Source organism: Rhinoraja longicauda, chromosome 29, assembly GCF_053455715.1.
Source record: "Rhinoraja longicauda isolate Sanriku21f chromosome 29, sRhiLon1.1, whole genome shotgun sequence".
NCBI classification, from domain to species: Eukaryota; Metazoa; Chordata; class Chondrichthyes; order Rajiformes; family Arhynchobatidae; genus Rhinoraja; species Rhinoraja longicauda.
Window position 1 is genome coordinate 4350172 of NC_135981.1, and position 19731 is coordinate 4369902.

The following is a 19731-nucleotide window of genomic DNA, read 5'->3' on the forward strand; positions in this document are numbered from 1 at the left end:
GTACGGGACCGCCCTTGTTCCGTATTAGGCCCGCGAGCCGCTGTCGGCCGGGACACTGTAGGCTAACGGAGTGTGTTCGGGAAGCGGGGCCGAGTGTGTCCGGGCGGTCGCCATTGGTGGAGCGGGAGCACATGGCTGCTGGCTGGGTGAGGTCACGTGGGGCGCGGGGCGGTGACGTCGCCTTGTCCCGCATTTGGGAGTGAGATAGTTGGCAACCCGACTATCCAGAGATGCTGCCTGCCCCGGCTGAGTTACTCCAGCATTTTGTGTCTCATCTTCTCCATTGAGCGGCTGCATCAGTTCCCATGTCGTCAGTCTGATTCAATGGGTGGCTCTTGTCAACAGACCCCATTCACGTGTGAATCATTAACTTGAGACTGGTTGGTGGTAAATTCAGTCTGGGCTCTGAGCCTTGAGTTCATATCGGGTGCGTCCTGTGGGACCGTTCCTAAATGGGATCGCTTATTTGCAATTGTCGGGAGTGTTCAGTATTGAGACTGGTGTATTTAAAAGGCAGGAACAATTGGCTGGTTGATAGTCGGGTGTGCTGGACTGCCCATTAACATACAAATGGGTGCAAGTGACAACTTAGTTGTGTGTAGTGCAGACACTGTTGTTTGAACCCGAGTCTCTCAGGCAGTGTGAATAACCCTACTGTGCAAACGCGGCCTATTCTGCCAAGGGATGGCGAGCTCTATCACTGACGCTGAGACTCGTCACTGAGCCGGTTAGTGTTAAACATAGAAAATAGGTGCAGGAGGAGGCCACTCGGCCCTTCGAGCCAGCACCGCCATTCATTGTGATCGTGGCTGATCATTCTCAATCAGTAACCCGTGCCTGCCTTCTCCCACATCCCTTGATTCCGCTAGCCCCTAGAGCTCTATCTAACTCTCTTTTACATTCATCCAGTGAATCGGCCTCCACTGCCTTCTGTGGCAGAGAACCATACAAATCTACAACTCTCTGGGTGAAAAAGTTTCTTCTCACCTCAGTTTTAAATGGCCTCCCCTTTATTCTTAAGACCGTGTGGCCTCTGGTTCTAATTTAAGGAGGGAAACTTCTCAGGCAATTTAAATAATTGGAAAATTTGTAAATACAGTTGACTTCCACAGAACTGACTTGCAGGTCAAAGATCTCCAGTTTCACAGACGTGTCACATTTTTTGCTGCTGAGTCAGCCTTTCAGCGGCTCCCAGTACCTGCGTGCTGTTTGTGTAAAAAAGCCAACCACATACACACAAACTGATGGAGTAACTCAGCATCAAGGCAGTCGTACGTTTACAAGGATGTTGCCAGGACTAGAGGGTCTGAGCTGTAGGCAGAGGTTGAGTAGGCTGGGACTCTATTCCCTGGAGCGCAGGAGGATGAGGGGAGATCTTATGGAGGTGTATAAGATCGTGAGAGGAATAGCTCGGCTAGATGCCCAGAGTCTCTTGCCCAGAGTAGGGGAATCGAGGACCAGAGGACACAGGTTTCAGGTGAAGGGGAAAAGATTTAATAGGAATCTGAGGAGTAACTTGGAATTCATTGCTGCAGAAGGCTATGGAGGCCATGGATAATTCTCAGGGGGAGATTGACGGATTCTTGATTAGTAAGGGTGTCGGATGTTCTGAGTATGAGTCTAGAGGCAGCAGAAGGCAATGTATGGGGTTGAGAGGGAAAAATAGATCAGCCATGATTGAATGGCAAGTAGACTTGATGGGCCGAATGGCCTAATTCCGCTTCTACAACTTATGAATTCATGAACTTCACCCACTTCATCTTTCTAGTTTAGTTCGGGGGGAATTCTGCGTTTGTTGTTGTGAATGACGTGGCCTTAAAAAAAAACCACCTTCTGGGCTCAATGTGAGGAGGAAAGGGAAGTATTTTCTGGCCAATATTCCTCCTGAGATTGCCGTCGCCAAAACAGAGACGCAACATTACTTTCCGTGGGAAAGAGCAAACTAGGAGAGTGGTTTTAAAGAACAATGGGTGAAACGACTGCAAACTAGCTTTGGAATATATGCTGTGAACGAGTAAGCAGCCACTCCTGCCAATTAGGGTTCTGGCTTTGCAGAAAATGGCTCTTAAATCTGCCGACACAGCAATCACTGAATCGCACAGCATTTTGTTGGATGATCTTTGGAGATTTTTGGATGATCTTTAGCGCGGAAACAGGCCCTTCGGCCCACCGGGTCCACGCCGACCAGCGATCCCCGCACACTAACACTATCCTACACCCACTAGGGACAATTTTTACATTTACCAAGCCAATTAACCTACAAACCTGCACGTATTTGGAGTGTGGGAGGAAACCGAAGATCTCCCACGCAGGTCACGGGGAGAACGTACAAACTCCGTACAGACAGCACCCGTAGTCGGGATTGAACCCGGGTCTCCGGCGCTGTATTCGCTGTAAGGCAGCAACTCTACCACTGCGCCACCGTGACCTCCCGAAATGGTTCTAAGTCTCGCGATTGAAATTTCGTACGTTTAGTTTAGTTTTGTTTATTGTCACGTGTACCGAGGTACAGTGGAAAGCTTTTGTTGCGTGCTATCCGGTCAGCGGAAAGACGATGCGTGATTATAATCCAGCCGTTCATAGCGTGCAGATTGCTGGTTTCCATTTACAGTGTGCAGTGTGCGTGATAAGGGAATAACGTTTAGTGCAAGGTCAAGCCAGTAAAGTCCGGAGAAGGGTCTCGACCTGAAACGTCACCCATTCCTTCTCTCCAGAGACCTGGGAGAGGTCCCAGCTTTTTGTGTCTGTCTTCAGTTTAAACCAGCATCTGCACGAGTCCGATCCAAGATAGTCCAAGGGTCACCAATGAGGTACCTACTCTCTGGTTGTGGTAGGATACTTGCCAGAGGGGGGAGTGTGTTTTCATCCTGCCCTTTTGTCACCATGTAGAGTCGGGAAGATTAACCTATTTATTCGAAGCTTTAGAAGCTTTTGTGCTGAGTTACAGTTCGAGACTGTTGGGAACGGCAGATCCTGTGGCCAGCTAGCTACTCAGTGTTTATGTGATTCAATGCTTATGGTAATTGCATTCGGAACCTGAATAACTAGCATAGAGGCAAGCAGGAAACAGGGGCATGTGTCTTTACTGTCGGGGAAAAGCCTCTCTTTATTTTGCACATAAACAAACGATGAGTGGGCAGGATGTTGTTGTTTTTAAGCTCTCCGTTTGGCCTCCAATTCGGTTGACTGAGAATTAAGGGCCTTGCGTTTCCATGTAACGAGAGGTCGCTCATCTGCTTCACCTTGGAGGCTTGGAGTAGTCCCAACGCCCAACAGGCTGCTGAACACCACAAAACATGAACTTTGTCCCGCCCCCCTGACATCAGTCTGAAGAAGGGTCTCGACCCGAAACGTCACCCATTTCTTCTCTCCCGAGATGCTGCCTGACCTGCTGAGTTACTCCAGCATTTTGTGAATAAATACCTTCGATTTGTACCAGCATCTGCAGTTATCTTCTTATAAAACATGAACTAAACCGTGAACTAATGGGATCAAGGGATATGGGGGAAAAAGCAGGAACGGGGCACTGATTCTGGATGATCAGCCATGATCACATTAAATGGCGGTGCTGGCTCGAAGGGCCGAATGGGCTACTCCTTCACCTATTTTCTATGTTTCCATGTTTAACTAAGGGGCTGTCCAGTTTGCATTAAGGAGATGCTGCCTGTCCTGCTGAGTTACTCCAGCATTTTGTGTCCATTTTGGAAGGGATCTATAGCAGTCGCTGCCTCAAAAAGGCAGCCAGCATCGTCAGAGACCCCCACCACCCTGGCCACGCTCTCATTCCACCCCTGCCATCGGGAAGAAGGTACAGGAGCCTGAAAACTGGAACGTCCAGGTTCAGGAACAGCTACAGCCATCAGGCTATTAAACACTAGTCTCCAAATAGGCTCCGAAATATCTAGAAGTGGGGGCATTATTTTTGATTTTGCACTGCTATTGTCCACTTATTTGTTTGTTTGTATGTATGTATGTATGTATGTATGTATGTATGTATGTATGTATGTATGTATGTATGTATGTATGTATGTATGTATGTATGTATGTATGTATGCATGCATGCATGCATGCATGTATGTATGTATGTGTGTGTATGTGTGTATACACACACACACGTACACGCATGCACACAAAAACACACACACACACACACACACACACACACACTCACACATTTATTTATACATATATATATGTGTATATATATATAGACAATAGACAATAGGTGCAGGAGGAGGCCATTCGGCCCTTCGAGCCAGCACCGCCATTCAATGTGATCATGGCTGATCATTCTCAATCAGTACCCCTTCTCCCCATACCCCCTGACTCCTGCCTTCTCCCCATACCCCCTGACTCCGCTATCCTTAAGAGCTCTATCCAGCTCTCTCTTGAATGCATTCAGAGAATTGGCCTCCACTGCCTTCTGAGGCAGAGAATTCCACAGGTTCACAACTCTCTGACTGAAAAAGTTTTTCCTCATCTCAGTTCTAAATGGCCTACCCCTTATTCTTAAAATGTGGCCCCTGGTTCTGGACTCCCCCAACATTGGGAACATGTTTCCTGCCTCTAACGTGTCCAACCCCTTAATAATCTTATACGTTTCGATAAGATCTCCTATATATATATATATATATATTTATTAAGGCAGCATCTCGTTAATGCAAACAGGACAGCCCTTAGTTAAACATGGATATATATATATACTCAGTCTAAAGAAGGGTCTCGTCCCTCAACATCACCCATTCCCTCTCTCCAGAGATGCTGCCTGACCTGCTGAGTCACCCCGGCTTTTTGTGTCTATCTTTGGTGTAAAGCAGCATCTGCATCTCCTTCTTACGCATGAGACACCATGAATTGGCATCTCCAGAAATAGGTGCAGTCAGTGTTGGCAGCCAGACCGGGCGATGGCAGATGGCCTGATTCAGTCTCCATTATCTCACAGATGCGTGAGAGCAAGGCGGCCTTGTGTTTAACACCTTTCTCTATATGCGGCATCACAAGCCGTTTCGCAGCCAGTGATGTACTTATGAAGCACACTGTTATAAAGCTGGGGATGTGAGCTGCCGACTGTGTACCTACCAAGAGCTGATAATTTAATAGCAGGCAATCTTTCAAAAAAAAATTTACGTTGGTTTTGAGGGAAAATGTTGGTCAGGAAATCCATGGTCAAAGGTCCATGGTACATTATTTGCTGCGTGCACCAAGGTAGATGGCAATTCAGTGGGAATGAACAGGTGATGTTTCAGGGCAAGATCCTTCTTCAGACCTTGTTACTGATCTGGTTTTTGATAGGAAATTGGTTTAACTCTCTGTTCTGTTCTCCTGCGCCCTCATAGGTCCAATACAAAGAAGAATTTGAGAAGAACAAAGGAAAAGGCTTCAGTGCAGTGGCCAATACTCCCGAGTTGGAACGCATCAAGAAAAACCAGGAGATTGTCAGCAATGTGAGTATCCACCACACCGGTCACGTAGGCCTGTCCGTGCGCAGAAGACCTTTGAGGACTCTTGATGAAGAATCTTCAGCACTAGGACGGCTTAAGATTCACAATCTTCACCCTCTTGTTCATGTTCATAAGTTCTAGGATCAGGATTAGGCCATTCGGCCCATCAAGTCCACTCCGCCATTCGGCCCATCAAGTCCACTCCGCTGATCTATCTTTTCCTCTCAACCCCATTCTCCTGCCTTCTCCCCATAACCCCTGACACCCGTACTAATCACGAATCTGTCAATCTCCGCCATAAAAATATCATAGAAACATAGAAAATAGGTGCAGGAGGAGGCCTTTCAGCCCTTTGAGCCAGCACCGTCATTCAATATGATCATGGATGATCATCCAAAATCAGTACCCAGTTCCAGCTTTTTCCCCATACCCCTTGATTCCCTTAACCTTAACAGCTAAATCGAATTCTCTCTTGAGAACATCTAGCGAATTGGCCTCCACTGCCTTCTGTGGCAGAGAATTCCACAGATTCATAACTCCCTAGGTGAAAAGGTATTTCCTCATCTCAGTCCTAAATGGTTAACCTCTTATTCTTAAACTGTGACCCCTGGTTCTGGATTCCCCCAACATCGGGAACATTTTTCCTGCATCTAGGCTGTCCAATCCTCTATCCATTGACTTGGCCTCCACAGCCGTTGGTGGCAATGAATTCCATAGATACACCACCCACTAAAGAAATTCCTCCTCATCTCCTTCCTGAAGGTATATATTTTTATTCTGAGGCCTCTGGACCTAGACTCTCGCACTAGTGCAAACTTCCACTCTACCCAAGCCTTTCACTATTTGGTAAGTTATCTACTGGGCTTGGATCATATAATTTTAATTGATTATCTACCAGAGGGAAAGAAGATAATCCCCAGAATCTAGTTTAAAAATATATATTTTCACGTTTATGCTGGTAAAGTTTTGCATTGGCTATATATTTTCTTTAAGGAAAAGCATAGTTGACATTTAAGGTTGTGAGTTGCAAACTGTGACCATTTTGCACGAACCGAAAATATTGACTGTACCGATGAATTCCTGAAACCGTTCAGAAGCCTGATAACAGAGCGGGAGGTAGCTGTTCCTGGTGGTGCGCGCTTTCAAGCTTCAGAAGGGGCGGCTCTGTGGCGCAGTGGGTAGAGTTGTGGCCTTGCACCGCCAGAGACCCGGGTTCAATCCTCACCACGGGTGCTGTCTTTACCTTGACCTGCGTGGGTTTCCTCCAGGTTCCTCCCACGCTCCAAAGACGTACAGGTTTGTAGGTTAATTGGCTTCGGTACAAATTGTCAATTTTGTGTGTAGGATAGTGACACTAGGGCTGCCAACTGTCCCATATTAGCCAGGGACATCCCGTATTTTGGGCGAAATTGGTTTGTCCCGTATTAGGCTTAGGGGGCGCTGTAGTACCGGACACGGTAGGCCCAGGGGGCGCTGTACACCTGGACAGTGTAGGCCCGGGGGCCGCCTAACGGAGGTTGCATAGCAACCCGCCACCCGGCCCGGGCCGCCGCCATTGGTGGAGCGGGAGCACGTGGCCGCTGGCTGGGTGAGGACACATGGTGACCTTTTGTCCCTTATTTGGTCGTGAGAAATTTGGCAACCTTTGGTGACAGGTACATGGATAGGACAGGTTTAAGACCAAACGCGGGCAGGTGGGACTAGTGTAGCCAGCATATGTTGGCCGGTGTGGGCAAGTTGAGCCGTTTCAACACTGTATCACTCTTTGACTCTATGACTAGTGCTAGTGTTGGATAATGTAGTATACACCTTGCAGCGTAGGATAGAAAGTGCATAGGATAATGCATGTGTACGGGGATCATCGGTCGGTGAGAACCTGGTGGGTCGCAGGGCCTGTTTCCACAATGTATCTCTAACCTAAACTAAACTAAACTAAACTAAACTAAACCTTCCACTCAGTGTGTTGGAAAACGAAACTGCAGATGAGATAGTCCCTGCTTTCCCTCTCTATCTCCTCCCCCTTCCCAATTCTCCCACTAGTCTTCCTGTCTCCGACTACTACATTCTATCTTTGTTAATAGACAATAGACAATAGGTGCAGGAGGAGGCCATTCAGCCCTTCGAGCCAGCACCGCTATTCAAAGTGATCATGGCTGATCATTCTCAATCAGTACCCCGTTCCTGCCTTCTCCCCATACCCCCTGACTCCGCTATCCTTAACAGCTCTATTTAGCTCTCTCTTGAATGCATTCAGAAAATTGGCCTCCACTGCCTTCTGAGGCAGAGAATTCCACAGATTTACAACTCTCTGACTGAAAAAGTTCTTCCTCATCTCCGTTCTAAATGGCCTACCCCTTATTCTTAAACTGTGGCCCCTTGTTCTGGACTCCCCCAACATTGGGAACATGTTTCCTGCCTCTAACGTGTCCAACCCCTTAATAATCTTATACGTTTTGATAAGATCCCCTCTCATCCTTCTAAATTCCAGTGTATACAAGCCTAGTCGCTCCAGTCTTTCAACATACGACAGTCCCGCCATTCCGGGAATTAACCTAGTTTGTCCGGCCCCCTCCCTTGACATCAGTCTGAAGAAGGGTCTCGACCCGAAACGTCACCCATTCCTTCTCTCCCGAGATGCTGCCTGTCCCACTGAGTTACTCCGGCATTTTGTGTGAGCCTTCCGATCGATGGGAGCGGGGAGAAGGAATGACCAGGGTGGGGCAGGCCTTTCAGAGAAGCCAAGGCTTATCGTGCCGATAGGGACCGCCAGTCGGGAATGCGTAGCTTGCAGCGTTACATTCAATGGAGTCTGGCGTCTGCAAGTTTAACAGAGGAATTCTTCCCTCAACCGCTCCAGCAAGTCCGTGCATGTCTGATGGCACCAGTTCAAATCGCTGTGCTTTGAGCAGCAGTGTTCTGCAGAGCGAAAAATGAGACGACACAGAGATTGGAGGGTAATTTATTAACGTTGGATTAGAATAGTTACCTCAGAGTTCGCGGGCTTCACGCTGCCTCGGCAAGGCCACCAGCATAATCAAGGACGGGTCACATTGAAAAGATTGAATAGACCGCATCGTAGTCTAGCTTTAGCTCAGGGGTGACCACGCTTATGCGGTTGCAGCTCCTAGACTGTGGAACAGCATCCCTCTCCCCATCAGAACTGCCCCCCTCCATCCACTCCTTTAAGTCCAGGCTCAAACCTACTTTTATTCCCCAGCGTTTGAGGCCCTCTGAGGGGGCGCTGTGAGCTGTTTATGTATGTGTTGTTAGGTTTGTGTGCTGTTGAATGTTCTTTTTTAGTACCTGCACTTTGGTCAACGTGGGTTGTGTTTAGATGTGCTATACAAATAAAATTGACTTGACTTGACTTGAATACAGTAGGAATATATTTAGTTGGACTTTACTGGACTCTATCTTGTACTAAACATTATTCCCTTTATTGTGTATCTGTAAGCTGGGCAGCTTGATCAATAGACAATAGACAATAGGTGCAGGAGGAGGCCATTCGGCCCTTCGAGCCAGCACCGCCATTCAATGTGATCATGGCTGATCATTCTCAATCAGTACCCCGTTCCTGCCTTCTCCCCATACCCCCTCACTCCGCTATCCTTAAGAGCTCTATCCAGCTCTCTCTTGAATGCATTCAGAGAATTGGCCTCCACTGCCTTCTGAGGCAGAGAATTCCACAGATTCACAACTCTCTGACTGAAAACGTTATTCCTCATCTCAGTTCTAAATGGCCAACCCCTTATTCTTAAACTGTGGCCCCTTGATCGTAATCATGTATAGTCTTTCTGCGGACTGGGCAGTACACAGCGTAAATGCTTTTCACTGTACCTCGGTACAAGTGACAATAAACTGAACTCCTAAACTACGACTGTGAAGGAGGCAAAAGAATGATATTCAAGGAGCTCGATGGCAGCTCAGGAACGCACCAGCTTGTGGCAGGATGCTTCAGTTGCCTGATAACAGCTGGGAAGAAACCGTTTCTCAGTCTGGAGCTGGAAAGGAGCTCGAGTTGCTGCCCGACATCGGCAGAGACACAGGTTCGATCAAGTCAAGTTTATTTGTCACATACATATACAAGATGTGCAGTGAAATGAAAGTGGCAATGCCTGCGGATTGTGCTAAACTACAAAACAGAATGGAAAAAAAAAAATTTAACACAAAAAATAAATTAATACAGTAAATTAAATTAGTCCCCGGTGATATGAGAGTTAACAGTCCTGATGGCCTGTGGGAAGAAACTCCGTCTCATCCTCTCTGTTTTCACAGCGTGACAGCGGAGGCGTTTGCCTGACCGTAGCAGCTGGAACAGTCCGTTACTGGGGTGGTAGGGGTCCCCCATAATGTTGCTGGCTCTGGATCTGCACCTCCTGATGTATAGGTCCTGCAGGGGGGCGAGTCTAGTTCCCATGGTGCGTTCAGCCGAACGCACTACTCTCTGCAGGGCCATCCTGTCCTGGGCAGAGCTGTTCCCAAACCAGACTGTGATGTTGCCGGACAAGATGCTTTCTACAGCCCCAGAGTAGAAGCACTGAAGGATCCTCAGAGAGACCCTGAATGTCCTGACCACAGGTGCTGCCTGTACGTCCATACGAGTTTGTACCTTCTCCCCGTGACCCGTGAGGGGTTTCCTCCAGATTCCTCCCACATTCCAAAGACATGCAGGCTTGTAGGTTGATTGGTCTCTGCAAATTGTCCCTAGCCTGGAGGATGGAACTCAGGTACAGGTGGAGGATGGGACTCAGGTACAGATGGAGGATGGAACTCAGGTAAGGGTGGAGGATGGAACTCAGGTACAGGTGGAGGATGGAACTCAGGTACAGGTGGAGGCTGGAACTCAGGTACAGGTGGAGGATGGGACTCAGGTACAGGTGGAGGCTGGAACTCAGGTACAGGTGGAGGCTGGAACTCGGGTACAGGTGGAAGATGGAACTCAGGTACAGGTGGAGGATGGAACTCCGGTACAGGTGGAGGATGGGACTCAGGTACAGGTGGAGGATGGGACTCAGCTACAGGTGGAGGATGGAACTCAGGTACAGGTGGAGGATGGGACTCAGGTACAGGTGGAGGATGGAACTCAGGTACAGGTGGAGGATGGAACTCAGGTACAGGTGGAGGATGGAACTCGGGTACAGGTGGAGGATGGGACTCGCTGGTCGGTGTCGCCCCTGTGGGCTGAAGGGCCTGTTTCCACGCTGTCTCTCCGTAAGACCTGACCAAACGGACTTGCTCCCTGACCTTTCTCGACAATAATCTTGCTAACGTTTCCTTCTTTCAGTATTTATTCTATCCCCCCTATTGAATCCCCTTCGATTGCCCTTTCAAGCCTTGGAATACCTTTAGAATGCAGATGGGGAGGAATGTCTTTGAATTGAGGGTGGTGAATCTGTGGAATTCATTGCCGCAGACAGCAGTGAAGGCCAAGTCAGTGGGTATTTTTAAAGCTGAGATTGAGAGGTTCTTTGATCAGTATGGATGTCAAAGGTTACGGGGAGAAGGCAGGAGAATGGGGTTGGGAGGGGAAAAAATAGATCAGTCGTGATCGAATGGCGGAGTAGACTCAATGGGCCAAATGGCCTAATTCTGCTCCGATGTTTAGTTTAGAAATACAGCACAGAAACAGGCCCTTCGGCCCACTGAGTCCGCGCCGACCAGCGATTCCTGCACACTCACACTGTCCTGTACACTGGGGACAAATTACATTTATACCAAGACAATTAACCTAAACCCTGCACGTCTTTGGAGTGTGGGGGGAAAATGGAGCACCCAGAGAAAATCCACATGGTCACGGGGAGATCGTACAAACTCCGTACAGACAGCATCCGTAGTCAGGATCGAACACGGGTCTCTGGCGCTGTGAGGCAGCAATTCTTCTGCTGCGCCACCGTGCCGATTCGTAAGGGTGTCGAAAGGTAGTGGGGAGAAGGCAGAAGAATGGGGTTGAGAGGGGAAAAGTAGATCAGCCATGATCGAATGGCAGAGCAGACTCGATGGGACGAATGGCCTAATGCTGCCCCTTTGTTTTATGACCTTATGATGTAAGCAGTGCACTCCAGGTCACCCTAAACAGTGGGCCAAAATATTTGCCTTCTTTTTCTTTGAAGTGGGGCTTGTTCGACCTGGGTGTCAACTGGTGGCTCAGTAGCCACACCTAGGGTTGCCAACTTCCCCACTCCCAAATAAGGGACAAAGGGTGACGTCACCGCCCCGCGCCCCATGTGACCTCGCCCAGCCAGCGGCAACGTGCTCCCGGCCCGGGCGGCCGCCATTGGTGGAGCGGGAGCACGTGGGCGCTGGCTGGGGAGGGGGGGGCAGTGACCTCACCCTTTGTCCCTTATTGAAGTGAGGAAGTTGGCAACCCCAATAATACGGGACAAGGGCCGGTCCCGTACGGGACAAACTAATTTAGCCCAAAATACGGGATGTCCCGGCTAATACGGGACAGTTGGCAACTGGAGTTGCTGCCTTACAGCGCCAGAGACCCAGGCTTGATCCTTACTACAGGTGCGGTCTGGACAGAGTTTGTACCTTTTCCCTGTAACTGCGTGGGTTTTCTCCGGGCGCGCCAGTTTCCTCCCACGTTCCAAAGACGTACAGGTTTGTCGGTTAATTGGCTTTGGCAAGATTGTAAATTGTCCCTGGTGGCGAGGACTTGGTGTGCTGAAGGTCCTGTTTCCACGCTGTGTCTCTAAAGTCTAAAGTCTAAAATCACACAGCAGTAGAGTGAGTATAAGAAAATAACTGCAGATGCTGGTACAAATCGAAGGTATTTATTCACAAAATGCTGGAGTAACTCAGCAGGTCAGGCAGCATCTCGGGAGAGAAGGACCCGAAACGTCGCCCATTCCTTCTCTCCTGAGATGCTGCCTGACCTGCTGAGTTACTCCACCATTTTGTGAATAAATACCAGCGGTAGAGTGAAATCACTTCTCCTGCAATCCTCCCAAAGTTGACCAGGGAAAGCCCAGAGGAATTAAGGTGACTGTCGTAGGGTGAATAGAAATTCTCATAAAGGTAGTATATGTGTCAGAAGGTACTGCCGATGCTGGCTTACACCGAAGATAGGCATTATTCACAAAATGCTGGAGAAACTCAGCGGGTCAGGCAGCATCTCTGGAGAGAAGGAATGCTGAGTTACATAGAAACATAGAAAATATGTGTAGGAGGAGGCCATTTGGCCCTTTGAGTCGGCACCACCATTCATTGTGATCATGGCTGATCATCCACAATCAGTAACCCGTGCCTGCCTTCTCCCCATATCCCTTGATTCCGCTAGCCCCTGGATATCTATCTGACTCTCTCTTTTAAATTCATCCAGTGAATTGGCGTCCAATGTCTTCAGTGGCAGAGAATTCCAGTCCACAAATTCACAACTCTGGGTGAAAAAGTTCCTTCTCACCTCAGTTTTAAATGGCCTCCCCTTTATTCTTAGACTGTGTGGCCCCTGGCTCTGGACTCCCCCAACGTTGGGAACATTTTACTCCAGCATTTTGTGTCTATCTTCCTCATAAAGGCATATGGTTAATTTCAATTATTTTGTTTCCCCATATTATTGATTAATTCTCATGCGGTGACCATTATTGATAAATCTAGCATTTCTTGCTCGTCGTGCTATAGAGGTGCCTGGTCGATCCCTGCATCCTACATGAAGAAGGTTACATATAAGATTATTAAGGGGTTGGACACGTTAGAGGCAGGAAACATGTTCCCAATGTTAGGGGAGTCCAGAACCAGGGGCCACAGTTTAAGAATAAGGGGTAGGCCATTTAGAACTGAGATGAGGAAAAACTTTTTCAGTCAGAGAGTTGTGAATCTGTGGAATTCTCTGCCTCAGAAGGCAGTGGAGGCCAATTCTCCGAATGCATTCAAGAGAGAGCTAGATAGAGCTCTTAAGTATAGTGGAAGTCTGAAGAAGGGTCTCGACCCGAAACGTCACTCATTCCTTCTCTCCTGAGATGCTGCCTGACCTGCTGAGTTACTCCAGCATTTTGTGAATACCTTCGATTTGTACCAGCATCTGCAGTTATTTTCTTATACTTAAGGATAGTGGAGTCAGAGGGTATGGGGAGAAGGCAGGAACGGGGTACTGATTGAGAATGATCAGCCATGATCACATTGAATGGTGGTGCTGGCTCGAAGGGCCGAATGGCCTCCTCCTGCACCTATTGTCTATTGTCTCTCCCCACTGGCGTGGTTTCATAGACTACATTCACCTTGAAACACCGAGCTCAAGGACACCTTGTTGGGCTGTGAGCACTTGACAGGCAGTGCATGAGTTATCAAGATTGCAGTGTTGATTTATTTATATACTATTTAAAGATGCGAGAAAATTGCCTTCATGAATGTTGGAGCCTGTTGGGAATCGGAGATTACAATGGGTCAGTGGATATCTGGTTGGAAACTTGATTTGTGTGTTTAAGGATGAAGGAACTTCAGTTTAACAGGCATGTTCCATCATCTCAAAGGCATCCCATGTGAATAACTTCTAATGGGCAGTCTATTTTACAATATAAGACACAGTGCCCTCTGTTCGAACCTGATCTTGGGTTTTGTATGTGTGACACCAGGTCATAAGGAACAGGAGTAGAATTAGACCATTCGGCCCATCAAGACTACTCCACCATCCAATCATTGCTGATCTATCTCTCCCTCCTTACCCCCATTCTCCTGCCTTCTCCCCATAACCTCTGACACTCGTACTAATCAAGAATCTATCTCTCTCTGCCTTAAATATATCCACTGACATTTGGACATTCTCCTTGTATTTATAGAGTGATACAGTGTGGAAACAGGCCCTTTGGCCCAACTTGCCCATACCAACCAACATGTCCCATCTACACTAGTCCCATCTGCCTGCGTTTAGCCCATCTATCTATATACTAAAACACTCGTTTGTTTGTTTGTTTGTTCCTGAACTACAGCCAAGACGGTACACGATAGCGCGACAATTTCAGGCCCACCTTACCCACCGTCGTCCCTTTGGTGCTAATGGAAGAAGTTTCATTGAAATCGGTGTTATATTTTTTAAGTTATTCACATTTTAAAGTTTAAATCTATCTCCTAGGGAGGGGGGTGGGAGGGAGGGAGGGAGGATAAGGGGGGTGGAGGGGGATGGAGTGGGAGGGAGGGGAGGGAAGAAGGAAGGGGGAGGGGTTGCGATTTCAAAAAAAAAAAAGAAAAAAGTCCAGAACCAGGGGTCACAGCTTAAGGATAAGGGGGAAGTCTTTCTGGACCGAGTTGAGAAAACATTTCTTCACACAGAGAGTGGTGAGTCTGTGTGGATTTCTCTGCCACAGAAGGTAGTTGAGGCCAGTTCATTGGCTATATTTAAGAGGGAGTTAGATGTGGCCCTTGTGGCTAAATGGATCAGGGGGTATGGAGAGAAGGCAGGTACGGGATACTGAGTTGGATGATCAGCCATGATCATATTGAATGGCGGTGCAGGCTCGAAGGGCCGAATGGCCTACTCCTGCACCTATTTTCTATGTTTCTATGGGAGGGAGGAGGGAGGGGAGAGAGGGGGGGAGAGGAAAGGGGAGGGGGGGGAGAGGAGAGGGTGCTGCACCAATGCAGGAGAGGTTTGGGCCCAACGGGTCCACTTGGCCTAGTACCCCTCTAAACCTGTCCTATCCTGTCTAGGCACATGTTACATATATGTTGGGTTCCCCTTTGATTTCCTCCCATGTGCCAAATATGCCCTGGCAGGTTAAAGATTAGCACACTAACTGCCCCTTCTGAGAGAGGATGGTGGGAGATTCAGTGTGGAATTGGTGTGTGTGTGTGTGTGTGAGAGTGGACAATAACTGGGCGAATGGGACTTTTCATTTATTTGTTTCATGACATTGTTCACACAGGGTTTACATATTCTGCTATGCAGCTGCTCGTAAGAACTTTATTCTTCTGCCTGGGACATATGACAATATGTCGAATAGTGAAAAGCCTGGATGGAGTGGATGTGGAGAGGATGTTTCCACTGGTGGGAGAGTCTAGGACCAGAGGGCACAGCCTCAGAATTAAAGGGCGTTCCTGTAGGAAGGAGATGAGGAGGAGTTTCTTTATTCAGAGGGTGGTGAATCTGTGGAAATCATTGCTGCCACAGAAGGCTGTGGAGGCCGGCAATTGATATTTTAAGGCAGAGATAGATAGATTGTTGATTAGTACAGGTGTCAGGAGGTATGGGGAGAGGGCAGGAGAATGTTAGGAGGTCGTAAGTGATCGGAGCAGAATTAGGCCATTCGGCCCATCAAGTCTATTCAATCATGGCTGATGTATCTTGCCCTCTTACCCCCCTCCTAAAACTGGAGCTTCTCGGAGAAAACCCACGCAGGTCACGGGGAGAACGTGCAAACTCCGTACAGACAGTATCGGTAGTCGGGATCGAACCCGGGCCTCTGTCGCTGCAAGGCAGCAACTCTACCGCTGCGCCACCGTGCCGACCCGGCCTGTTTCTGCGCTGTATCTCTAAACTAAATTAAAATCAAGAGGTGTCCATTTCAACTTTGTATCACTGCCCTGGAATGACTAAAACTGATCCAGCAAACTGCGGCCACTTGATATATCCATGTTAGATTTGGAGCCGTTTCCATGAAGCCTCTGCAGATCCCAGAAGTTGTGCTTTCCACAATTCTGCCAAGCGCTCCAAATTCCTGACTTACATCAGCCTTGGGCAAAGCACTGACCTCGAAGGTTGCACAGGCAGCAGCCAAATCCGCTCCATCTCTCGCCCACATATGGCACTTTTAATTAGCTGCTTTCAGACAGGAACGCTCTGGCACAGAGAGAGAGAGAGAGAGAGAGAGGGAGAGAGAGAGGGAAGAGAGTAAGAGAGTAAGAGGGGAGAGAGAGAGAGAGAGAGAGAGAGAGAGAGAGAGAGAGAGAGAGAGAGGAGAGAGAGAGAGAGAGAGAGAGAGAGAGAGAGAGAGAGAGAGAGAGAGAGAGAGAGAGAGAGAGAGAGAGAGAGAGGAGAGAGAGAGAGAGAGAGAGAGAGAGAGAGAGAGAGAGAGAGACAGACAGAGGGACAGAGAGAGAGAGAGAGGGGAGAGAGAGAGAGAGACAGACAGAGGGACAGAGAGAGAGAGAGAGGGGAGAGAGAGAGAGAGAGAGAGAGATGCAGAGGTAGGTAGGTAATATTCTCTGCATGTGCCATAATGTGAATGCATCGCTGTTGTCCTTGAGATGGCTGCAGATGGGGAAAGCGCTGGATTTATGGCTGGGTTAAGCACCAACTGTGGCACCTGCCGTCTCACACGCCCGCATTTTAACACATCTGCAAATTGGATAACTGCCGGAGATTTTTGGCAATGGCGGGGCTGTTCGGATTAACGACCACTTTGACACATCTTGACTCAACATGGCACAAGAGTTTAATTATTGATGGGGGATTTAGTTCTTGGGCTGCATTCCTCCCGTCATGGAATTTAAACATAAACTCGATTTCTACTACCGGTGCTTTCTGGATATCCGCGGGCCGAGGGGAAGAGGGTGGAGTTTGACGATCCACTCAGTCGGAGGATCTGAACGTTTCTCCTGGATCTGGTTTCCCACTTGCTTCCTCGCCAATGTTTGTCCCTCGGTAAATGGTGTTGCTGCCGAGGTTTAGTTTAGTTTAGAGATACAACGCGGAAACAGGCCCTTCGGCCCACCTAGTCCGTGCCAACCAGCGATCCCCACACACTAACACCACCCTACACACACTGGGGACAATTTACATTTATACCGAGCCAATGAACCCGACAAACCTGTACGTTTTTGGAGTGCGGGAGGAAGCCGAAGATCTCGGGAGAGAAAGCCCAGGCAGGGACCCTGGTCAGGATCGAACCTGGGTCTCTGGCGATTTAAGGCACTACCTCTGCCGCTGTGCCACCTGCAGTGCTGCTGGTAGAGGTTGTACCTCATACATAGCTCAAGCAACAAGGTTTGGGCGGCACTGTGGGGCGGCACGGTGGCGCAGCGGTAGATTTACTGACTTACAGTGCCAGAGACCCGGGTTCGATCCTTGCTACCGGTGCTGTCTGTACGGAGTTTGTCGATTCTTCACAGCGGCTCCTGTGGTCTATTATAATGGCGTTCATTGGCCATCGGCATCTCCGGTCTGTTCCTGGCCTGTGAAAAAGGCGCTCGACAATACAAACCTTCGGTCCGTCTCGTTTAGTTCAGTTTACAGAAGCCAATTAACCATCAAGACGTTTGCACGTCTTTGGGACGTGAGTGGAAACCGGAGCACCCGGAGGAAACCCACGGAGTCACAGGGAAGTCGTGCAAACTCCGTACAGACAGCACCCCGCGGTCAGGATGGAACCTGGGTCCCTGGCGCTGTGGAGGCAGCAACTCTACCGCTGCGCCACCCGCGCTGCCCTTTTAAATGTTCAAACGAGACTTGGGATGAGTTTGGCTGAAGGGCTTTATGGAGTTATTCACAAAATGCTGGAATAACTCAACAGGTCAGGCAGCAATCTCGGGAGAGAAGGAATGGGTGACGTTTCGGGTCGAGACCCTTCTTCAGACTGAAGAAGGGTCTCGACCCGAAACTTCACCCATTCCTTCTCTCCCGAGATGCTGCCTGACCTGCTGAGTTACTCCAGCATTTTGTGAATAAATCAATTTGTACCAGCATCTGCAGTTATTTTCTTATACTTATGGAACTGGAGACTTGGCTGGGGTGCTTTTATACAGAATGGTGCTGGAATATTTTTGAAGAATGAGAATAGAATAGAATCAATTCATAAAATGTTGGCGTTCCTTGAATGGCACGAATAATGGTCCATGTTGTATCATTGGTGCAGTTGTAACTAGTAACCATATGTGTTGGACCCGACAGAGAGGAAGGAGCCAGCATCTTCTTGGCAGAGCAGGCCAGACATGTTGATTGTTCCAGCAGGTCCTGGCCACGACAGACTTGGCTACTTTGTATGCTGCATGTGTCCAGGGAATCGATCATCTAATGGATGCCAAACCCAGTTGGTTTCTTCCACCGTTATACAGTGGAATACTGGGCAGGGTCCCGGTAGAGGGTGGGATAGCCGGCCTACCGGGCAGGTTCCTGGTCGATGGCGTGTTAGCCCGGCCTACTGGGGCAGGTTCCCGGTAGAGGGCGGGATAGCCCGGCCTACTGGGAAGGTTCCTGGTCGATGGCGGGATACCCCGGCCTACTGGGCAGGTTCCCGTCGAGGGCAGGATATCCTGGTTTACCGGGCAGGTTCCCAGTAGAGGGCAGGATAGCCGGGCCTACTGGGCAGGTTCCTGGTCGATGGCGGGATACCCCGGCCTACTGGGCAGGTTCCTGGTCGATGGCGGGATAGCCGGGCCTTCCGGGCAGGTTCCCGGTCGATGGTGGGATAGCCCGGCCTATTGGGCAGGTTTCCTGGTTGTCGGCGGGTTAGCCCGGCCTACTGGGCAGGTTCCTGGTCGATGGTGGGATAGCCCGGCCTACTGGGCAGGTTCCTGGTCGATGGCGGGTTAGCCAGGCCTACCGGGCAGGTTCCTAGTTGATGGCAGGATATCCGGCTTACTGGGCAGGTTCCCGGTCGATGGCGGGAATCGCCCGGCCTACTGGGCAGGTTCCCTGGTCGATGGCGGGATACCCCGGCCTACTGGGCAGGTTCCTGGTAGAGGGCGCGATAGCCCGGCCTAACGGGCAGGTTCCCGGTCGATGGCAGGATATCCCGGCCTAACGGGCAGGTTCCCCGGTTGATGGCGGGATAGCCCGGCCTACTGGGCAGGTTCCTGGTTGTCAGCGGGATAGCTCGGCCTACTGGGCAGGTTCCCGGTCGACGGCACGCCACACTGCCATATGTACGGTGAGACACAACCACAATGAAAATGGTGCGTACAGCAGCTTCACACGCACGGTGACCTCAGACAGTGCCACAAAAAACCCAGAGATTATACATAATTGCACACAGGTTCTGTAAGGACGGTGAAAAGAAAATAAGACATTAGGGTAAAACACAGCTGGAAGGAATCTGCACAGCAGTACCGATATCGACAATAAATGTGTCATGCCGAAACTAACTCCCAGCTGTGCTTCAACACGACGGTCGCTGGGATGGTGTTTCGACAATAGACAATAGGTGCAGGAGGAGGCCATTCGGCCCTTCGAGCCAGCACCGCCATTCAATGTGATCATGGCTGATCATCCACAATCAGTACCCCCGTTCCTGCCTTCTCCTCGTACCCCCTGACTCCGCTATCCTTAAGAGCTCTATCCAGCTCTCTCTTGAATGCATTCATGTACTGGCCAGGGTTGCGAACTGTCCCGTATTAACTGGGACCATCCCTTATTTTG

The 19731-nt window shown here is 49.3% G+C and overlaps 1 protein-coding gene across 1 annotated transcript in view; it reads left to right on the plus strand.

Moving 5' to 3' along the window:
* The window catches only part of lasp1 (LIM and SH3 protein 1), a 116001-nt gene that overhangs the window by 83131 nt on the left and 13139 nt on the right, over nucleotides 1-19731 (plus strand). Inside the window, exon 4 of the mRNA XM_078424944.1 lies at nucleotides 5337-5444. Within this exon, the coding sequence (XP_078281070.1) occupies nucleotides 5337-5444 (108 nt within the window). The remainder of the gene's footprint in view (nucleotides 1-5336; nucleotides 5445-19731) is intronic.